General features: G+C 41.8%; 2 protein-coding genes across 7 annotated transcripts in view; both read right to left on the bottom strand.

Moving 5' to 3' along the window:
- The window catches only part of GRIA4 (glutamate ionotropic receptor AMPA type subunit 4), a 413129-nt gene that overhangs the window by 217009 nt on the left and 179238 nt on the right, over positions 1-16882 (bottom strand). The gene's annotated exons all lie outside the window — the stretch shown is intronic.
- Positions 6597-7309, bottom strand: LOC118664073 (interferon lambda-3-like). The gene has a single exon (XM_036323965.1). The coding sequence runs from the start codon at positions 7197-7199 to the stop codon at positions 6597-6599; it is 603 nt and encodes a 200-aa protein (XP_036179858.1). The 5' UTR covers positions 7200-7309.

Raw genomic sequence — 16882 nt, 5'->3', positions numbered from 1 at the left:
TAAGTGCTTTTTAAAAGAACAATGAGTAAAGGTGAATGGATTAAGCAAAAAAAAAAGACAATCTCATATACAGACAAAAAGATAAATAAAAGAAATGTGAATTGAATTAAACCTACCTATAAAGGGAAATAATATCAATAAAAAATAGTTGTTTTTGTCTCTAGGAACTAAAACGAATTCCTTTTATTGTTTTGTTTTTTGTTAATCCGCACCAGAGAATTTTTTCCCCATTGATGTTTAGAGAAAGTTGGAGGTGGTGGAAAGAGAGAGAGAGAGAGAGAGAGAGAGAGAGAGAGAGAGAGAGAGAGAGATGTGAAAGAGATACATCAATTGGTTTACTCCTGCATGTGCCCCAACTAAGGCCATGGATTGAACCTGCAACCCAGGTATGTGCCTTTGACCAAGAATCAAATTTCTGACCCTTTGGTGTGTGGAGCCACACTCTAACCATTGAATAACACTGGCCAGGGCTAAGGACTAAAACTAATTCTACACAGAGCCACTAACTTTTACTTTTCATGAACAACTAAATAATCACCAATATAAAATGAAATTAACTCAGAAATTTGGGGGAAAAAAGGTATGCAATTTGCTTTTCTAGAAAATTCATTCCTGATAAAAACAAAATGTAGACTCTAACTATTGGAAAAGAAAGAAACTGTAGTAAGTATGTATGAATAAAGGCCGTAGCAGAACCAGGAGATCGGCAGCTAAGATGTCCTTTTACAGTAAGGGGAGCATTGTGTGACGGCTTTGTGGTTGTAATATAGTCCCGGAGAAGAGTCCAGGGTAGCAACATAATGATGAAAGGGGCCATGGGGTGGGGTTCGGTTGGGAACAGATATCATGTCTGACTAATGTTAACGTTTCCAAAGGGTTTGTGGCAAGCGTTAAATTTAGAAAAGATAAATGCCAATTAAAAAAATTCCTAAAATGTGGCTCCTCTGGCTGGTGGGGGTGGGCTGCTCCTCGGATGGGGGTGGGCTACACAGTGGAATACTACGCTGCTGTAAAAAGGAAGAACTCCTACCATTTGCAACAGCATGGATGGACTTGGAGAGCATTATGCTAAGCAAAAAAAGCCAGTCAGAGAAAGATAAATATCACATGATCTCACTCATTTGTGGAATATAATGCACAATATAAACTGATGATCAAAAACAGATCCAGAGACAGAGAAGCGTCAATCAGATGGTCAAACCTCAGAGGGAAGGTGGGGGGGGGGGGTATGGGGTAAAGAACAACCAAAGGACTTGTGTGCATGCATATAAGCATAACCAATGGACACAGACACCAGGGTGGTGAGAGCATGAGCGGGAGTGTGGAGGGGGGTGGGGGTGGGGTAAGGACATATATGTAATACCTTAATCAATAAAGAAAATAAAAAAAATTCTCAAATGAAATCAGTACAAAGATCAGCAGTTGTTAGCAATTTGAATATTCATTGAACATTGAAACTGATTGAAAAATAAAATAATTTTCTTGTCCTTTATTGTTTTAACTTGAGTCAAACTGAATGGCTATAGATGCCATGAATTAGATAATGTTGAGATGAATTAGAGGTTAAACTTTCAGTTGCTATATGTGGCTGTGAAAAATAAAGGTGTGACAAAGCAGTATTCTGTTTTTCTTTGTCATTTTACACTGTTCAAATCTGCAGAAATAGGATGCTCAAATTTTTGGAAGGCCTGCAATAAATGCTAGTGTTCTGAGTATACTAAGTTCCTGCAGACTAAAGTGCATACTTTTCCATTATTGAATATGATTATACTTATTTTTCTCTTTATTTCATCTTATAAAACTTTAGTAGAAATTAACACATTTATGTGTAAATAATAACAAAAAAAAGACATTACTCCTAGTGAGGCTTTAAACTTTCAATAATAACAATTTTTGCCTTCAGTTTATATTACATTAATCTTGAAATATTTATAGTTTTGTCCTTTCTGTGGTGTACAATGCCTAAAAATGAAATAAGATTCAAATATCTGTGTGTGACACAATGTAGGCTAAACTTATTTTATAGTAGCTTGGAGAACCCGTGAATTGGTCTTCATGAATGTAGATCTTATTGACAGAAATAGATACTATAGCGTTTGTGATGTGAAAAATATCCCCACCCTACAAAATGGAAGTTATAAATAACCCATTTATTAGATTTTCAGATATCCTAGGTTCCTGGAATATTTCATGTTTCTGTTATTCAAATCTATTGCTTTTCTTCAAACAACAGAGTCTCTGTCACACATCAATCATAAAGATATTCCATGACCTTGGGCATTTTTCCCTGTTCCTGGTAGGTAGTAAAGTGCATATTCCCAACAATAAAATTGTGGATAATGAAAGCTGAAAGGCTTTAAAGCAAAGGGGACAACTACACACAAGGAGACCCTGTCACAGGGCAGATGAGAGGCACTCATCTCTTTGAGGACTAGGCAGTGCTCTCAAATGCCATTATTGGAAGACTTTTACTCTTCTAAGCAATTCCTTGAGTCAGTTGATGACCCATTGAAAGCCGACATTCTATAGCTTTCAAAAAAGTGCTATTGAATTGAAGGGCATATCCATAAATGGGAGCTATTCTATATAAATGTGAATATTATTCTTCTATGGAAAGCTTACTATGATCATATAAATGCAGTATGAGCTATAACCTATATACACTGCGACATTGATGGGGTTTTTATGTTTGACTGATATTCTTACATATCTTCCTTTTTCTTAGTGTTTTAAAAGTTTTACTGATATCCACTTAATAAAACTGTAAAGACGTTTGTCAAACATTTGCATACCTTTGTCTTTAGGAATTTTGGCATAGCACACAGCGATTTTCTTTCCCAGGAACTTATACTGAAACTAGAGGTCCTGTGCATGAAATTTGTGCACTTGGGTAGGGGGGGGGCCCTCAACCCAGCCTACACCCTCTTGCAGTCCAGGAGCTCTTGGGGGATGTCCGACTGACGGCCTGCTCCATGAGGAGCAGGCCTAAGCCGTCTATCGGACATCCTTAGTACTGCCGCAGAGGCAGGAGAGGCTCCTGCCACTGCCGCCTCGCTCACCAGCCATGAGCCCGGCTCAGGGTTTCTGGCTGAGTGGTGCTACCCTCGGAGGAGCGCACTGACCACCAAGGGGCAGCTCCTGCATTGAGGGTCTGCTCCCTGGTAGTCAGTGTGCATCATAGCAACCAGTTGTTCCACCATTTGGTCGATTTGTATATTAGCCTTTTACTATATAGGATAATGTTAGGTAACAAAAATAGAAGGCTTTTAAAGCCATGAGTGACAACTACACAGATTCCCCTGTTTGGACAGGGGAATTCCTTACCAAATATGGGCCCCAATTGAATTCTATTTGCTACACATTTTGAATGAAAACTAAGAGGACCCAACTTATTTCACTCTGCCTTAGTCTGGGAGCAACTATCTTTCACTTCCCTTTGAAATGGGACGAACTATGTTTAAAAACATGAATGAAGCAGATGAGCATCCAACCCGGTCTGGTGGATTTCAGTTCCTGTTCCCTTTCCCTTCCTAAGTCCTCTCTGTATTCTGCTCCTTGGGACCTATGAACACCCTTTTATGCTAACTGCAATAGATTTCTGTTACTTTCAAGGGAAGAGTTAGAAAAACGAAGACTTTTGGAATCATGTACATCCATTTTCCCTTTGATTAAAATGAGTGAAATGAATTGCTGCCACTTTAATAAATAGAATGGGCTCTCAAGGCCCTCCCCCCTCTCATGTCTCCACAAACTTAGGCTTCATCCCAATGGTATTTGAATCATAATTTTTTTAAAATGTATTCTTTGAATAATGTGTTATTTTGGGCTCCATTAAAACAACTTTGAATATTTTTTTGAATAGTCACTGATTAAAGTTTATATCACATAAATATAGCTTTTATTTACATAAAATATGAGAATATAAGGCAAGATATCCACATATTAAATAGAATGTTTCACTTTCATGGGGAGAGAAACACTCTAGTCCTGTAATTTGCTTGCAATTATTGGATTATTTCATAGATTATTCCATGTAAGTAAACACTTCCAACTAACTGTAGCATATAATTAAGTGGCCATTTAAAAAAGCTTGTACTTTGAAAGAATATTGTCTTAAATTTATTATGTACCACCTCTCTTTCTTTTAAAAATTATTTTTTCTCATAATAAAGGCAATATATACTCACTGAAGAACAATTGTCAAATAAAGATAAATATAAAGAAAAAAATTAAAATCACCTATAATTTTAATTCCAAAAATAAACACCTTTAATGATGTTAAGGCCATGGTTTTCATGTATAACATGCTTATGTGTATGTGAGTGTGTGTGTGTCTGTGTGTGTTTACATGCTTAGTGTTGGCTGGCACTAAGGCCTCCAACTGCTCTGCCTGGATGAGACAGGGTGCCATGCGGAGCAGGGCCAAGACAACCCCTTGCTAAACTCTTGGTAGCTGATATGTCCAAAATAAGATTTGAGATTAAAGACGCTTTATAGGAGAAAGGGTAGTAATTATTGTTTTAAACCAATGGTGCTCCATATTACCTCTCTGCACGACCCCAAGCCTTTAAGTGATGTCTGTTCACAAGTATTTCATTAGAATGGAGTTTCACATCTGGCTGTCTACCATGGTGGGGAAAGGATGGCATGTTGAATGCAGAAGCCAGGAAATTCTCAAGGATCTGGGTTTTTTCTTTATTTAAAATATATATACATATATTTTATTTCAGAGAGGAAAGGAGAGGAAGAGAGAGATAGAAACACCAGTGATGAGAGTGAATCATTGCTTGGCTGCCTTCTGCACGCCCCCTACTGGGGGTTAAGCTTGCAAACCGGCCATGTGCCCTTTGACAGGAATCAAACTCAGGGCCCTTCAGTCTGCAGGCTGATGCTCTATCCACTGAGCCAAACCTGCTAGGGCAAGGTTCTAGGTTTCCTAAATAATCATTTAGACTTTTGAAACCAAGGACATTTTATGCAGCCTTCTGGTACCAGAGAGAGTCTAGTTGATATCTGAGGTGTATATGCTGGTGAGTAACACTATGTGCATGGCATTCTGCTAAACAGTTTACATGAATTATCTCACTGAATTTCCATAAAATCCTGAGGTTAATGGTAGAACTCAAATGCAGATATATGCTATCTTGTTTAAAAGTCTCTCTCTTTACCATCGATCAGTTATCTACTCATACACACACACACACACACACACACACACACACACACACATCCTATATAATAAAAGCCTAATATGCAAATTGTCCCCTTGGGTGCTTGTTTGACCTGGAGTTTGTCCACTTGCTATGATGTGCACTGACCACCAGGGGGTGGAGTGGAACATGGCTGGTGCCAGCAACAGGGTGCTGGCAGAGGGCAGCAGTGGAGGCGCTGCTGGCCCCGATGGGCCCCGACGAGAGCGGGCCTGCGGCGGGATGGTGGAGCAGGTGAGAGGGCAGTATCAGGCCAAGGTGGGTGAAAGCAGGGCCTGATTGCCCTGCTTATCGGTCTGCAGATGGCGACCAGCAGCGGCGGTTGCGGGGCTGCCGCCTGGCTCCCAGGCACTGAGAGAGCCGAGTGGGGGACCTGGCCCCGATTAATCGCCCCACAGGTGGGATGGTGGCACAGGTGAGGGGGAGGTGCCAGGCCAAGGCAGGGTGCCAGGTGGGGCTGCAGGGCTGTGAGGTTGGGGGTGTGAGCTGGGGCCCGATCCCTGCAGGCCACACCAAGGAACCCCACCCATACATGAATTTGTGCACTGGGCCTCTAGTGTACATATATACATACATACATACATGCATATATACCTATATAAATATATACATATATATACATACTAGTGGCTCAGTGCATGAAATACGTGCACAGGGGTGGGAGTCCCTCAACCTGACATGCACCCTGTCCAATCTGGGATCCCTCTAGTAATCCAGAAGTACTGGCTCCTAAGCACTCACCTGCCTGCCTGCCTGATGCCCTCAACTGCTCTCCCCTCCTTGTCTGATCTCCCTAACTGCCTATGTGCTCTCCCTTTCTTTCCATGCTTTCAGACTCCAGAGCAGGAGTGCTGAGAACTCTCTGCCTAGGCTCCGCCCCCATAATATGGACCACACTCAGGGCCGGGCGGCGCCTGGGGCCTGCATGTGCTGCCGCCGGGAGGGCTGCCTCAGCCATCCTGAAGCCCCCCTTACAGCATCATGTCCCAGTGGAGCAAGTCCCCGCCCCTGTCCCTGCGCACCAGCTCCTGTACTTGTGCACCTTTGACCGAGGTGACTGAGACACCGTTAGGACCAAATAGCATATTATCTCTTTATATAAGTGGATATACATATAAATATATCATAAGAATATACTGGATTTCCAATTTATGTTTTTTTTATTAATGTTGAGACAAGTTTAATAAATTCTATTTTTTCTTGTACTCATTTTTTATTTGCAAAATTTTTACAAAAAGTAGAAAAATAAATATTTTGTCGGGTCTGAATTTAACAATTCACACACATAAATATATAAATAGTGGGTGGGAGTCAATAAATTAAAATGGGGGGAAATGCATATATAAAATCCAAGAGGCTGGGACAGGTTGCCGGTGGGTGTCAGGGTCAGGCACACAGGTCTCCAGCGGCCACACATCTCAGGTCACGGGTGAGGAGGCGGAAGAGGTTCAATGTGACAGAGGCTTCAAGGCAGCCCTGAGATTCCTTCTTCCCGGCCTCCCGGAGGCGATGCAGCCATTGGCGGAGGGGGCCCCGTAGCCTGGGGCCTGCTGTGGCCTGAGCTGGGACACAGGCCTGAAGCTTGGAGTGGATGTGGTGCAGCGTGTGCAGGGGCTGGTCCAGGATGTCCCCCAGGGTCGAGTTCTTCAAGGTCCCCAGGACCTTCAGTGTCAGGGCCAGCTCAGCCTCCAAGGCCACAGGGCGCTCCCACACCTGCAGCTGCCTCAGGTCCCGGGTCCTGGGGAGGGGGCGGGAGCTGCAGCTCCAGTTCTTAAGCAGGAGCGACTCTTCCAGGGCGTCCTTGACCCTCTTGAAGGCCTTCATCTCTTGTGGCGACAGAGACTTGAACTGGCCCATGAGGCAGCCCCTTGCACCCAGGTGGGTCCTGGCGGGCGTAGGGGCAGGAGCTGCTCCTGTCCTGGTCAGCACCGAGGCCATCAGCATCAGCACCAGCACCAGCGTGCAACACACAGCCAAGTCCCGCTTCATCCTGGCCTCTGGTCTCTGGTCTCTGTCAGCAGATGGGGATCCAAGTGTCCACTCAGAGGCTGTCACCTGGGTCTCACTCAGCCTTGTTTGGTGTGTCTTCTCAGTCTCCTCTTCTGGGTCTCAGCCTGCTGCTCTGTCTGTATCTCTGAACTTGAAGCACTGCTGAGGTGTAATTCTGCAGAGCTCCATGGTGCAGCTTTTAGCCTGGACAGAGGGGCAATCCCAGCTGATGTAGGAAAAGTGAAAACACACCTGCCACTAGGGGAGCTCCAGGCTGGGGAAGCCTGCCCATGCAGGGCTGGACCTTGAACCAGTTGAGCAGCTGAAGCCAAAGGGAAAGTGATAGAGACTCTGATTCACTTACAGAAGGTGAGGCCATAAGAGGAATCTCAGGATAAAGGAAGCCTTAGCCCCACAAAGAGGGGTCACAGTGCTCTGCTGGTTAGGGGACATAGAGACTTGCCTTCCTGCAGATATGCCAGAGCAGAGAGAGAAGAAAGATACCTCTAGGGGTGTTGCCATAAAGAGCCTGGAACTTCCAAGAGGGAGGCTGTCAGGGGAGGGGAGAAGAGGAAGGGAGAAGGCTACTGGGCCTTGGGAGAGAGTCAGAAAGGCAAAGCAGCCTGGAGTTAAGAGGAGACCAGGGCCTCCCTCCCTTCCCCACTCAGCACTGAGAGAAAAAGAAGGGGAGGAGGGCAACTTGACAAACATCTTTAAATGTCCAGATGCAGCAGGACCCAGGGATAGGAAGCTCTGCTGGGAAGTGAGGTGTGGCCAAGGACTTCAAGGGATCCTGCTCAGTGTGTGACAAATGCTTTCATTCGTTCACTCATTTATCAAGTATAACAGCCCCCTCTTTGCATTAGGCATTTCTCAAGGTGCCAGGAATGGCATTGAAAACAAATCCCATTAAACAAAACTTGGAGCTTTTTCTTTTCTGTTTTTTTTTAAAAATTGATTTCAGAGTGGAAGGGAGAGGGAGAGAGAGAAACATCAATGATGAGAAAGAATTATTGATTGGCTGCCTCTGACATGCCCTTACTGGGTATCCAGACTGCAACCTGGGCATGTGTCCTTGACCAGGATCGAACCTGGGACCCTTCAGTCTGCAGGCCGATGCTCTATCCAATGAGCAAAACGAGCAAGGACAGAACTTTTATAAATTTTTAAACATTTATTTGAGTTATTTAAAAAATAATCTTTATTTTCAGAGTATTACTGATGTCCCTCTTTCCCCCCTCTCTGTAACCCCCCCTACCCAGTTCCTTATTAATTTGTGAGATTAATTACTAAATATCTAGAGTGCAGTTGATGTAATGAAGCATAGGCCAAATGAATTTCCCTGTGGAGCAGAAGTCTAGACTATGTAGGTCAAGGGTTATGGATACAGGAACTGATAAAAGAACTCAGTCCCAGATACACTTCCTGTTACCTGATTATAACAGGTCTTCAGTTCACCAATGGGGACAGTTTGCAAACTTTTACCTATCATTTTGAAAAACACAATGAATTTCCTATGTATCTTCTGCTTCATATTTGTTTATTTTACAACTTGGGGCCCAGTGCATAAAATTCATGCAGTTTAGGGTCACTAGTGGCTGTCAGCTGCCATCTGGGGCCCCCTTTCCTTGGCTGCTGGCTGCTGGCTGAGGCCTTCCTTCGTTCCGTGCTGCCCCCTGGTGTTCAGCACAATTCATAGAGAGTGATCAAACATCTGGTCAGTGGAACTCCTCAGGGGACACTTTGCATATTAGGCTTTTATATATATAAACAAGAGTGTACTGTCTCCTCTTTAAGCAAAATTCCTTTAAAAGCCTACTATCCTTGTGTTAAGTATAGAATAAACAAATCTGCAGGGAAGAAATAAATGCCTCCCTTTTTGTAGGGTAGGGGGATATTCTTTATATCACCATTCTTTCTAGGTTACCTGGGTATGCTTTACTTTTGAGCTCACTAGAGCTTTAAAGTAAGCAGGAGTTACACTGTGTATTATTGCTCATCTGATTCTTTTGGATATTATAAATGATTTTTAAAAGAACATTTAGCCAAACCGGTTTGGCTCCATGGATAGTCGGACTGCGGACTGAAAGGGCATGTACCTGGGTTGCGGGCACATCCCCAGTGGGAGGTGTGCAGGAGGCAGCTGGTCGATGTTTCTCTCTCATAGATGTTTCTAACTCTCTATCCCTCTCCCTTCCTTTCTGTAAAAAATCAATAAAATATATTTTTTTTTAAAAAGAGAGAGAACATTGAGTAAAGGTGAAGGGATTAAGCAAAAAAAAAGAAGAAATAAAAGACAATCTCATATACATACAAAAAGATAAATAAAAGAAATGTGAGATGAATTAAACCTAGCTATAAAGGGAAATAATATCAATAAAAAATAGTTGTTTTTGTCTCTAGGGACTAAAATAAATTCCTTTTATTGTTTGTTTTTTTGTTAATCCTCACAGGAAGACATTTTCCCCATTGATGTTTAGAGAAAGTGGAAGAGAGAGAAGGGAGGTGGAGAGAGAGAAAGAGAGAGAGAGAGAGAGAGAGAGAGAGACATCAATGTGCAAGACATACATCAATTGGTTTCCTCCTGCATGTGGCCCAACTAGGGCCATGGATTGAACCTGAAACCCAGGTATGTGCCTTTGACCAAGAATCAAATTTGTGACCCTTTGGCATGTGGAGCCACACTCTAACCATTGAGTGACACTGGCCAGGGCTAGGGACTAAAACTAATTCTACACAGAGGCATTAACTTTTACTTTCCATGAACAACTAAATAATCACCAATATAAAATGAAATTAACCCAGAAATTAGGGGGGAAAAAGGTATGCAATTTGCTTTTCTAGAAAGTTTATTTCTGATAAAAACAAAATGTAGACTCTAACTACTGGAAATGAAAGAAACTGTAGTAGGTTTGTATGAATAAAGGCCGGAGCAGAACCAGGAGATCGGCAGCTAAGATGTCCTTTTTACAGTAAGGGGAGCATTGTGTGATGGCTTCGCAGGTTGTAATACAGTCCCGTAGAAGCTCCAGGGTAAAAACATAATGATGAAAGGGGCCATGGGGGGAACAGATATCATGTCTGACTAATGTTAACTTTCCAAAGGGTTTGTGGCAAGCGTTAAATTTAGAAAAGATAAACGCCAATTAAAAGATTCCAAAAATGAAATCCATACAAAGATCAGCAGTTGTTAGCAATTTGAATATTTATTGAACATTGAAACTGATTGAAAAATAAAATAATTTTCTTGACTTTATTGTTTTATCTTGAGTCAAACTGAATGGCTACAGATGCCATGAATTAGATAATGTTGACATGAAATAGAGGTTAAACTTTCAGTGGCTATATGTGGTTGTGAAAAATAAAGCTGTGACAAAGCAGTATCCTGTTTTTCTTTTGTCATTTTACACTGTTAAATCTCTAGGAACATGATGCTTAAGTTTTTGGAAGTCATGCAAAAAAAGCTAGTGTTTTGAGTATACTAAGTTCCTGCAGATTATAGTGTATAGGTTTTCATAATTGAATATGATTATACTTATTTTTCTCTTTATTTCATCTTATAAAACTTTAGTAGAAATTACCACATTTATTTAGAAATAATAACAAAAAAGACATTACTCGTAGTGAGGCTTTCAACTTTCATAAATAACAATTTTGCCGTCAGTTTATATCTACATTAATCTTGAAATATTTATAGTTTTGTCCTTTTTGTGGTATACAATGCCTCAAAATGAAATAAGATTCAAATATCTGTGTGTGACATATTGTGAGCTAAACTTATTATGTAGTAGAATGGAGAACCCATGAATTTGTCTTCATGACTGTAGATCTTATTGATAGAAATTGATACTATAGAGTTTGTGATGTGACAATATCCCCACCCTACAAAATAGAAGTTATAAATAACCTATTTATTAGATTATCAGATAAGCTAGGTTTCTGGAATATTTCATGTTTTTACTATTCAAATCTATTACTCTTCTTCAAACAGCAGAGCCTCTGTCACACATCAAGTATAAAGACACTAGAGGCCTGGTGCGCGAAATTCATGCAGGGGGGGTGAAGAGGGTCCCCTCAGCCCAGCCTGCACCCTCTCCAATCCAGGACCCCTAGGGGGATGTCCCTCTCACAAACCAGGACCGATGGCTCCTAACTGCTCACCTTCCTGCCTGCCTGTTTGCCCCCAAGTGCACACCCTGTCGACCTGCTCACCACTAACTGCCCAGCTTGCTAGCCAGGTCACCTGCAACTAACACCCGCCCCTCCCCCCCGACAGCCTGGTTGCTCCCAACTGCCCCACCCCCTGCTGGCCTGGTTGCCCCAAACAGCCTTCTGTTCACTCGTTTGGTCATCCCTCACAAACCCGCCTGCCAGCCTTGTCGCCCCACCCAGCCTGCTGTTCCGTTGTTACTGTTACTGCGAGGGCATCCTAGACAAACTGCATATTCCCCTATTACTAGTATAGATTCTATGAGTTTGGGCTTCTTTCCCCTGTTCCTGGTAGGTAGTAAAGTGCATATTCCCAATAATAAAATTGTGGATAATAAAAGCTGAAAGGCTTTTAAAGCAAAGGGGACAACTACACACAAGGAGACCCTGTAAGAGGGCAGATGAGAGGCACTCATCTCTTTGAGGCCTAGCCAGTGCTCTCGAATGCCATTATTGGAAGTCTTTTACTCTTCTAAGCAATTCCGTGAGTCAGTTGATGACCCATCTAAAGCAGACAATTCTATAGCTTTCAAAAATGTGCTGTTGGATTGAAAGACATAATCCATAAATGGGAGCTATCTACACTAATAAAAGAGAAACATACAAATTGGTGTCTCTCTGCTACTCCCACCAGCCAATCAGATGAGTATGCAAATTAACCCAACAAAGATGGCGGTTAATTTGCATACGCAGGTCCGGAGCAAAGACTGAAGGCTCAGGCCTGAGCAGCGAAGACTGAAGGCTGAAGAGGGTTCGCTTCTCCATTGCGGCCAGAGCGAAGGCCTGGGTCCCGGGTGCCGGAGGAAAACCAGTGCCGGCAGCCATGGAAAGGAAGGTCTATTGCAGGAATCTCTTTGTGTAACGGGCCTGTAGTTCTATATAAATGTGAATATTATTCTTCAATAGAAAGCTTACTATGATCATATACTGGTTAATAATGTGGATTTTGTAATCAAAGAAAACGATAATTTCAAGAGAGACATCTAAAATGCTTTAGTCAAAGTAATGTCCATCGCTAGCTACACATTGCCCCCATCTTTCAGGTAGTTTGTGGATATTGTCCCAATAGAACTTTGCTTGTTTTGAGGCAAACCATTCAGAAACCCAATTTTCCATTTCTTCCTAGGTTTTGAAGTGCTGTGCAGAAAGTGCGTGTTCCATCAATGAAAGCAAGTGGTAACCTGAAGGAGCAAGGTCTGGGGAATACAGTGGGTGGGTTAATACTTCCTAGGCAAGATCTTTTAACATGTCTTTGACTGTTTTTGAAATGTGTGATGGTGCGCCATCATGAAGCAAAATTACTTTGCCACATCTTCCGTCCCGTTCTGGTCGTTTCACAATCAAAGCATGGTTCAAATTGATTATTTGTTGTTGGTAGCGATCAGTATTATCGTTTTTACCTGGTTTTGGAACCTCATAGTACACCACACCTTCCTGATCTCACCATATGAAGAGCATTGTCTTCTTTCCAAAGCGATTTGGTCTTGCAGTTGATGTTGATGGTTGACTGGATCAACCCATGATTTTGCACGTTTGGGATTCTCAAAATAAATTCACTGTCTAAAGAACATTCGGTTGACCTGGGCATTGTTTGTCTTTCACATTGAAATCATCGTTTTTAAATCATTTAAACCAGCATTTACAAGTGTCTTGAGATGGAGCATGTTCACCATAAGCTTCCGGAGTATACGATAACTTTCAGCAGCACTTTTTAAGTAATGAATTAAAACTTCCTGCAAATACTCTTTTATTTTTGCACAAAATTTGACATTTTTAAGTGTAATAATATCTATGATGTTAACACCCTCAGAAAATTTGACATATGAAGTTCTGAAGCTTGCTGTCAATACAACAAATTAGCATACATATCAAATCGCATATATATCAACATATGTGTAACTCCATCTATTGAAAAAAATCTGCATTATTAACCAGTACAACTGGTAAATGCAGTATGAGCTGTAATCTATACACACTGCAACATTGATGGGTTTTTTACGTTTGATTGATATTCTTATATATCTTCCTTTTTTCTTAGTGTTTTAAAGGTTTTACTGATATTCACTTAATAAAACTGTAAAGTCATTTGTCAAACATTTGCATACCTTTGTCTTTAGGAATTTTGGCATAGCACACAGTGATTTCCCCCCCCAGGAATTTATGTTGAAATAATGTTACAAAAAATAGAAGGCTTTTAAAACCATGAGTGACAACTACACAAGGAGATCTCTGCCTCTAGCTGTTTGAACAAGGGGAGTTCTTTACCAAATCTGGGCCCCAGTTGAATTCTGTTTTCTAGACATTTTAAATGAAAACTAAGAGGACCCAACTTATTTCACTCTGGCTTCGTCTGTGGAGCAATTATCTTTCACTTCCCTTTGAAATGGGAGAAAATATGTTTAAAAACATGAATGAAGCAGATGAGCATCCAACCCTGCCTGGCGGATTTCAGTTCCTGTTCCCTTTCCCTTCCTAAGTCCTCTCTGTATTCCTCTCCTTGGGACCTATAAACACCAATTTATCCTAACTGCAGTAGTTTTCTGTTACTTTCAGGTGAAGAGTTAGAGAAACGAAGACTTTTGGAATCATGTACATCCATTTTCCCTTTGATTAAAATGATTGAAATGAATTGCTGCCACTTTAATATATAGAATGGGCTCTCTAGCTGTAAATTTTCTAGGCCCTCCCCTCTCTCATGTCTCCACAAACTTAGGCTTCATACCAATGGTATTTGATTTATAATTTTCTTTTAAAAAATTATTCTTTGAATAATGTGTTATTTTGGGCTCCATTAAAACGACTTTGAATATTTTTTTTGAATAGCCACTGATTAAAATTTATATCACCTAAATATAGATTTCACTTATATAAAATATGAGAATATAAGGCAAGATATACACATATTAAATAGAATGTTTTACCTTCATGGGAAGAGAAACACTCTAGTTCTGTCATTTGTTTGCAATCATTGGGTTATTTCATAAATTATTCCATGTAAGTAAAAACTTCCAACTAATTGAAGCATATAACTAAGTGGCCATTTAAAAAAGTTTGTACTTTGAAAGAATATTGTGTTAAATTTATTATGTACCACCTCTCTTTCTTTTAAAAATTATTTTTTTCTTAATAAAGGCAGTATATATACTTATTGAAGAACAATATATATTCACAACTAAAGAACAATTGTAAGAAAAGATAAATATAAAGAAAAAAATTAATAACACCTATCATTTCAATTCCTTAAACAAACACCTTTAATGATGTTAAGAACATGGTTTTTATTTATAACACTAGAGGCCTGGTGCATGAAATTCACCAGCCTGCACCCTCTCCAAACCAGGACCCCTCAGGTGATGTCTGACTGCCAAATTTGGACTGGGATTGGGCCTAAACCAGCAGTTGAACATGCCTCTCAAAATCTGGAACTTCTGGTTCCTAACCACTTGCCTGCCTGCCTACCTGATTGACCTTAACCACTCTGCCTGCCAGCCTGATGATCCTAACTGCATCTATCTGCTGGCCTGATCTCCCCTAACTGACCTCCCCTGCCTGCCTGAATGCCCCCTAACTGCTCTCCCCTGCCTGCCTGATTGCTCCCTAACTGCCCTCCCCTGCTGGCCTGATCACCCTCTGCTGCTTTCCCCTGCTGGCTTGATTGCTCCTAACCGCCTTTGCCTTGGCCCTGCCACTGTGGCTTTGTCCAGAAGGACGTCCAGAAGATGTCTGATATAATTAGCATATTATTCTTTAATTTGTATAAATGCTGTGTGGTGTGCTTACGTGTGTGTGTCTGTTTGTGTTTACATGCTTAGTGTTGGCTGGCACTAAGGCCTCCAACTGTTCTGCCTGGATGAGACAGGGTGCCATGGGAGCAGGGCCAAGACAACCCCTTGCTAAACTGCTGGTAGTTGATATGTCCAAAGTAAGATTTGAGATTAGAGACACTTTGTAGGAGAAGGGGCGGTAATTATTGTTTTAAATGAGTGGTGCTCCATGTTACCTCTCTGCACGACCCCAAGCCTTTAAGTGATGTCTATTCACAAGTATTTCATTAGAATGGAGTTTCACATCTGGCTGTCTACCATGGTGGGGAAAGGATGGCATGTTGAATGCAGAAGCCAGGAAATTCTCAAGGTTCTGGGTTTTTCCTTTTCTTAAAAAAATATATTCTTATTGATTTCAGAGAGGAAAGGAGAGGAAGAGAGACAGAAACACCAAAGATGAGAGATAATTATTGATTGGCTGCCTCCTACACTACCCCTAGTGGGAATTGAGCTCCCAACCCGGGCATGTGCCCTTTGACTAGAATCGAACCCAGGGCCCTTCAATCTGCAGGTTGATCTATCCACTGAGACAAACCAGCTAGGGCAAGGTTCTAGGTTTCTTAAAATGTTATTTAGACTTTCCAAACAAAGGACATTTTATGTAGCTGTCTGGTACCAGAGAGAGTCTTATTGACATCTGAGGTGTATATGTTGGTGAGCATCACTATATGCCTGGCATTCTGCTAAACAGTTTACACGAATTATCTCACTGAATTTCCATAAACACCTCCCGAGGTTAGTGGTAGACCTCAAATTCAGATACATGCTATCTGGTTTAAAAATCTCTCTTTTTATCATCTATCAGTTATCTACACATATACATTTATATACACATATACATATATACATAGATACATGTCCTATATACTAAAAGCCTAATATGCAAATTGTCCCCTTGGGTGGTCATTGGACCTGGAGTTGGAATACTTCCTATGACATGCACCGACCACCAGGGGGGCTGCGTGGAACATGGCGGGCATTGGCAAAAGGGTGCTGGCAGCAGGCAGCAGTGGCGGCACTGCTGACCCCGATGGGCACCGACGAGACCGGGACTGCTGTGCGATGGTGGAGCAGGTGAGTGGGCGCCACCAGGTCAAGTTGGCATGCGGAAGGGGGCCTGATTGCCTTGCCTATTGCCCCACAGACTGTGACCAATGGCGGTGGGGACGGGGCTTCTGCATGGCTCCCAGGTACTGAGGGTGGGGGACCTGGCCCCAATTGATCACCCCATAGACTGGATGGTGGAGCAGGTGAGGGGGCGGCACTTGTCCATGGCAGAGTACCAGCCGGGGTTGTGGGGCTGCGGGGCTGTGAAGCTGGGGGTGTAAACTAGGGCCGGATCCCAGCAGGCCACCCAGAGGGACCCTACCCATGCACGAATTTGCAACGAGCTTCTAGTATACATATATATATAAATGCATACATCACAAGAATAAACTGGATTTCCAATTTATTTTTCTTTATTAATTTTGTGACAAGTTTGATAAATTCTATTTTTTCTTGTACTCATTTTTTATTTGCAAAATTTTTACAAAAAGTAGAAAAATAAATATTTTGTCGGGTCTGAGTTTGACAATTCACACCCATAAATATATAAATAGTGGGTGGGAGTCAATAAATTACAAAAAGGGGGGGCATGCATAAATAAAA

The sequence above is a fragment of the Myotis myotis genome, unplaced genomic scaffold, assembly GCF_014108235.1.
Source record: "Myotis myotis isolate mMyoMyo1 unplaced genomic scaffold, mMyoMyo1.p scaffold_m19_p_10, whole genome shotgun sequence".
In the NCBI taxonomy this organism is placed as follows: domain Eukaryota; kingdom Metazoa; phylum Chordata; class Mammalia; order Chiroptera; family Vespertilionidae; genus Myotis; species Myotis myotis.
The sequence above is the reverse complement of the archived record's forward strand: the minus strand, read 5'-3'. Positions and strand labels throughout refer to the sequence as shown.

Excerpts from the sequence above, each read along its gene's own strand:
- LOC118664073 (XM_036323965.1), bottom strand. The coding sequence starts at position 7,199 with ATGAAGCGGGACTTGGCTGTGTGTTGCACGCTGGTGCTGGTGCTGATG.